Source organism: Macrobrachium nipponense, chromosome 36, assembly GCF_015104395.2.
Source record: "Macrobrachium nipponense isolate FS-2020 chromosome 36, ASM1510439v2, whole genome shotgun sequence".
In the NCBI taxonomy this organism is placed as follows: Eukaryota; Metazoa; Arthropoda; class Malacostraca; order Decapoda; family Palaemonidae; genus Macrobrachium; species Macrobrachium nipponense.
Window position 1 is genome coordinate 27,002,562 of NC_087220.1, and position 6,651 is coordinate 27,009,212.

Consider the following 6,651-nt stretch of genomic DNA (forward strand, 5'->3'; position numbering starts at 1 on the left):
TATATATATATACTATATATATATATAGATGTATTAATACTTAATTTGTCTTTCCAATGTAAACTCAGTATTTATAGGAAATCCACAAATAATTTAACATGGACATTTTTATTCTGGCCACCATCATACTATTACAATTTCAATTTTTTGTTCTGTTCTTACGTGCTTTGCGGATTACGAGTCCACAATATTCTGGATCAAGAAATACAATACATAAAAAAGATAGGAAATTATCTCTGCTACCCACTTCATATAATTGAGTTTTGTTATCAAAAAGCTCACAAAAACTTTCATAGAGTTATTAGTAATGAAAAACAGACCCTAAAATTGTACTTAGTTTGCCTTACTTTCGTGTATTTGAAACCATAAAATCAATATTTAAATCATTTGATGTTAATGTTGTGTTCTCTTAATGATAATACCATTAAAAATATGGTAATTAAGAATAGTCCCGTAACAAATAGCATAATTTACAAAATTCCCTGTAAGGATTGCCCGTCATACATATGTATATTATATATATATATATATATATATATATATATATATATATATATATATTATATATATATAATTTAGGAAAGAAGTGTTCTCAAAAGTGGAAGAAAGTAGAAAATTATTAGAAGCGTTATTTGCAGACAGATGGGAATACTGCATCGAGTTATGCAAAAGGCAGATCAAGGTAAGAGAGAGAGAGAGAGAGAGAGAGAGAGAGAGAGAGAGAGAGAGAGAGAGAGAGAGAGAGAGAGAGAGTTAACGAATATGAAAGAGTAAATTTGACTAATTACTCCAGAGAGGAAAGAAATTCGACTGAAAGGGGGAAAATGTTGGAAAAAACGATCATGTGAACAAACCACATCTTTAACAACACTCTGGCAATGAACATTTCTAAAACGATGTTCGCCACTCAAGATGGAGTCAGTAATTTAAAAAGCTGATTGCAGAGGATAGAAAGAGGCAATGTGGATGACGCAAGGTTTGAAGTTTTGTGAATTTGAGAAAGCCTGTCGAATTGGCAGTCAAGGATGTGAAGAGGGAAACTAAAAGGCTGAAGAATTGAGTCGCCCAGAGTTGGTGGAGTGGCAAGTGAGATTTTCGACGATGGTGGTGATAGCCTGATCGACTTTTTGACCAGGGTGTGTAAGGTATGTCTGGAGTTTGGAAAGATTCCAGAAGAATGAACTCGGATAAAAATGATTAATTAGTAAAAGGGAAAATGTGCTTCTTTATAAGTTTTTATAAAATATGGACATATTTTAACTTTAAAGATTACCTGATAAATATTAGAGGGTTTGATAAAAGAATAGTGCATGTTTAGGCAAAATGGAGAGTTTGTGAATCTTAGATCCTTTTGTTAAGAGGCAGTCAGTGTTATTTACGAAAACACTAAAGGAAAATGGTAGATTATAGGTACCTGAGAAATCTTATTAATAGTTTTGGAGAGCAATGAGGAAGTACAGAGTTGAATATCAATGTATGACAGAGATCAAAAATAAATATCATGAAAGTAAACCTTGTGCTAGAGTTATGAGCAACTTTAGAACCACCTTCAGTGAGCCATGCACAAGAAAATGTGGGTGGCACATGCATTGTCCAGTGACGAACTTGACCTCAGATAAACCATCTTGAACACTTATATGACAAGGGCATTCAACACTGTTACGAAATATCTTTATTAACTTACAGATCATCCTGTCTATGAAAACGGTTAGTTTAAGCTGGGATCCTCCCGTTACTAATTTAACTTACAGATCATCTTATTTGTGAAAAGGGTTCATTTAACCAGAGATCCTCTGTTACTAATTTTACTTGCAGATCATCTTCTCTGTGAGAGGGGTTGGTTTAAGCTGAGATCCTCCTGTTACTTCATTAGTGAAGACACCAGCACTTGGGAAGAGAGCCGTCAAAAGTGCATAGCCTTGAATTCTGACTTGGTCAAAATCACTTATAACACCGATTACAACTTCCTCGGCAGTGAGTAAATGTAACCGTGAGTTTAAATGTAAGGAAACCACTACAGTAGTACCATCAAGTTGCTTAATCAAACAGATAAGTCACTGTTCTAAGCTCAAATAAACCTAGTCGAAGATTTTAATCTTTAGATAATCTAATTAACTGAACATAATACAATTTAATAGCAAGTTGCTGGTATGTACCAGTAAGCCCTAAGGGGACTAAGCTAACATTAAGGCTGTTATTTCTTTTACTGATACCAGCTGGTACCCCCAGAAAAATTACATTGCCTTGACAATATATCTTTCAAAATAAGTTATGGAGGAGCAAAGCTAGATTATATTATGAACTCTGAACACGTTTATGTTTCATCTATTTCCATAGAATTTTTAGGCAGCAGATTTAACTTTGATTTTAAAAGTAGCCTATGAGACAACGATGGAGAATTATACTTTCCCATGGAATCTAATCAGTTATTCTCTTTGCAGATCTTGCAAAAGGTCACCACACCTACATAGGGCTGAGTGACCTGCAAGAAGAAGGGACCTACAGATGGGTTGCAGATGGCACTATTCACCAAATTGTTAAATCATGGTAAGTTCTGAAGTTATAGCAATAGGAATTCATGATTAATGAGATACCAAGATAAAAAAAACAGCATTATGCTTCTTCAAGAAAACTGGGGAATTGAATAGAATATAGAATTAGGACATTAGGACAGAGGCCAAGCACTGGGACCTCTGAGGACATTCAGAGATGAAATTAAAATTGACAATAAAGACGTTTCAAAGGTATAACAGGAGAAAAACCTCACAACTGAACTGTGAAACAATTGTTAGGAGAGGGTGGAAGTTAAGAAGAAAGATTATGAGTGAAGGTAACGTAAAACAGATGATAAGGGTTTGGCAGCTAGGGACCTTAGAAAGGGGCGTTGCCAAGAACCTTAAGTAAGGCCTACAGTGCACTGCATGAGGTGCACTGACGGCACTAGCCCCCTACGGCGGAAATGAATGACGGACTACGACCTCCCTTCACTGTTTCTCAGCAAAAATTATCTTGCTCCCACCAGGTGGAGTGAAGGTGAGCCCAACAATGCCAACTCAGGAGAGCACTGTGTCCATTACCGATCAACTAATGATGGTCTCAATGATGTTTCCTGTGACCAGAAGTTCAGGTAAGGAATAGTGTAAATGAACCGTCACTGCAATTAACTACAAAATCATAAAGTCTATAACAGCCAGTGATTTGGATCTAATCCATAGCTACTTTCTAAGGACTACTTTACATTGGTCTAAATACATACACCACCCTACTTCCAAATGAGTTACATTCCAGGCGATCCTTTGTATGATGAATTTTTTTTGGCAAGGCAGTCACTGCACTCTTCAAGTCTAATTTAAGTACAGTATGATATAAGGTCAATACAGCACTGTGCTTTTTTCACCCTAAAACACAATTCCTGTTCAAACAGTACTTTATTTATATAAAAGGTTTACAGAATGAAATCTGAACTTACAGTGGCAAAGGGAGCTCTCTGAAGACAATTTTAATTTGTGACCCAGTTTGTTTGTATCTCTGTTTGAAAGCTGGTGTCTGTATACATTTTCCTTGTGCTATATGAAGCTGAGTCATTGCTATCACCTTACACAATGTGTTAGAGATCAACCAAGGTTTCCAGTTGAAAATGATTTACTTTAGAAGAAATATGAAAACATTACCTTATTCTGCCAACAGGTACATCTGCGAGAAACCTGCCCGGAACCTTGCTTCTGTGCCAGATGAAAAAACACCCGCAGAAAAGTGAAATGGAAAATGGATTAGGCCTAAGAGTAGATTTCTTGCCAAGTGTCTACATAAAGTGAAATTGCCTGTTTGTGTACTTGCCTTTCTTAAGCTGTATCTTGTTGGACAACTCCATAGTTCATGTTGACATTTCTTTAATTAGCAGTAATATAACAGCAACATTCAAGTTTACATACAAACTGATACGCTTGAGCTATTTTAGAAAGGGGACTTTTTGGCTACAAGACACCCCCCACAGTAATTATTATGTTGAACATAGCTATAAAGTTAACTGAAGTGCTTTGTGAACTATGCTTGTTTCAGAGTAGTTTTTCTGTGATGTCTTACTTTCTCCCAGGTGAGAAACCACCTCCATTACCCAGCAAAGTGGGTTTTTAATTTCAGTGAAATATGGTTGATCTAATATGACAGGCAGTTGAATCTCTCATAAGACGATATTTTTCTATAGTACTCAAATTCCTTGTATTACACTACAAATAATGGAAGTGCTGTGTTGACATAAACTGTTCTCTAGAACAAGGCATATAAGTCTTTAAACACTAATTTTGTCTCTGTATCATGAATGAAACGATACGTACAAGAACTGTACTTAGGTTTTAATTCTCTTTCAGTTTGCCAGAGGATGTCTCCTTCAGTCAGACGAGCAAACTTCTTCCTGTATCTCACAGGCAGTCAGTAAACCAATTTTGGGTTCATTTCTTCCTTGGAACATTTTTAAGTTATCTTTGTAGGAAGTGTATATGCTGTAATGCAAAAGTTACCTTAGCAAATTCTACAAAAAGAACATTCTTGCTGGATTCCCTACAAGAAACAAACAAGCAATACTTCAGTGAGAGAAAACCCACAGAAAATTTGTTTGAAAAAAATCAGCTATGCATTAAAATATACTGCATTCTCAAATGCAGTCCCTCTTTATCTCATTGCTTTCCAAAACACTTCTGTATTTTCATCAGCATTACTTTAAGCACAAGGTCAGACATGCAAATTATATTCAGTATTGTATTTCAATATTCTACGTCCCATCCTGCATTTATATTAAATCTATCTAGCAAAACTAATACTGTATCCTCAAAGACAAGAACTTCGCTCAGTCCACAATACTGTATCTTAAAAGACAAGGATTACGATAGGTCCGTTTATTTGACTGAGTTATTAAGGTTTGACATGTGTTTCTAGACTAAAATTTACTGTAGATTTCAAAAATGAAATCAACTTCTTATTTGCACCAGCCTGACCGTTTTTATATTACCCATTTTCAGAGTTGATATTTGGCGATGTTGCTATATCCATCTGCTATGTATTTGACTGATTATGAAGATGGTGGGTAACATATGGAATAGTAAGAGGTACTATTAAGTAATTCTAATGAAAAATAAAGGCTTCATTGCAAATAAATGAACAACATTATCAAATATCGATGCAATCAAAATTAACACTTTCCCTGTCATGCCCAATATAGCATCATGTACAAAATTTCATTCAATCACCAGGCAAAATGCTGAAGCAAGTCTATCCCAGACCCTTGGCAGCACTGTGGTCTCTTATACAGCAGTTAATTACATAAGCAGTTTTAAATGAAACACACATAAGTACACACATAATATAAATCTAAATTTCTAAAGAACAGTACATCCATACATAAAGTATTTCATTGGAAATGTTTATAGAAGTACAACTTTTGGCAAAACTCCACAGAAGCTAAATCAAAGACATAATTTTTAATTCAGAACTACATTTCCAATTGAAAACTATTCTTCTTCATCTGACTCATCACATTCCTCTGCTTCACTATCAATGTCACTTTCCTCATCAGGAACTTTTTCAGTTTGATCACTGAGACAATCAGGAATGATGGGACCCATAAACCAATTAAGCGTGTATATTCCATTTTCCTTAGTCCACCCGTTACAATGTGGATCAAGGTGATTAATGTCTCTTTCATCTGATGATTTCCACATGTTGGCAATGAAGTTTGCATGAAGTGTATGCTGCTTGAGGGTTGCTTGGTATGGCTCCATTCCTGTGATATTTTTCAAAGGAGTGTTAGAGGTCTTTGTACTGATACTTCACAGAGAATATGCAGAAGTGAGCTGTATTAACGTCTTAAGTTTAGTTTTGCCCATACAAAATACACACAAACTCTTCCAGAACAAGGCACTCTCTCTTCACTGTAGAGGAGCCAAGTTCTCCAAATGCTCTTCAGAACCTTGGATAATTCTCTACAATATTTAATGGGTGTACTTTCCCTTTGCCCTAAATGAAAGAGAATAGTAGTAGCCAGTGAAGACATGCAAACAAGGTAATGCTTGTCAAAGCAATGTTACATCAATATACCTCTGACTGTTGTTTAAATTTCCGATGTCCATATAAATTGTAAATAAATAATTCAAACAAGCATGATAAAAAAGAATCACCAGGACATCAGTGTCATTTGCTCTTACACTGATGATGTAGTTGGAGTTGAGTTTAGCCTGTGAATATGCTGCATCATCTCTGGATCAGCTTCAGTGTAGGAACTCATAAGTGGTTTATACTCTTTCCTTGTCACATGTCCATCATCACAGATTACAGGAAGCACTTGTAATCAATAGCATAAAACAATTTCTTATTGGCCAGTATATTGCAATACTGTTCATCACACCATTGCTTAGTTAGGAAGCGAAGAAGGATGTCTTGAAGGAAGAGGATGACAAGGCTGTAGAAAATTCCTTGGCCTAGCTACAATCACTGAAGACATTGGTACACCTGTCTTGTTCTATCCGCTTAATAATTGTTCCTGAGTATGTATCAATTGACAAAATGAACCTATGTTGCAGATGTCCTGCAAATATTTGTTAATATACATGTTGCTACATCTTCAAATTTAACAAGTAGGTTAGTCAAACTTCTTTCCCC

At 35.6% G+C, this 6,651-nt stretch overlaps 1 protein-coding gene across 1 annotated transcript in view; it reads left to right on the plus strand.

Moving 5' to 3' along the window:
• Positions 1–5,168, plus strand: part of LOC135203524 (perlucin-like protein) — a 6,694-nt gene extending 1,526 nt beyond the window's left edge. Inside the window, exons 3-6 of the mRNA XM_064233259.1 lie at positions 1,816–1,974; positions 2,442–2,547; positions 3,023–3,127; positions 3,688–5,168. Coding sequence (XP_064089329.1) covers positions 1,816–1,974; positions 2,442–2,547; positions 3,023–3,127; positions 3,688–3,757 — 440 coding nt within the window. The 3' untranslated portion in view covers positions 3,758–5,168. The remainder of the gene's footprint in view (positions 1–1,815; positions 1,975–2,441; positions 2,548–3,022; positions 3,128–3,687) is intronic.
• Positions 5,169–6,651: the final 1,483 nt, after the last annotated feature.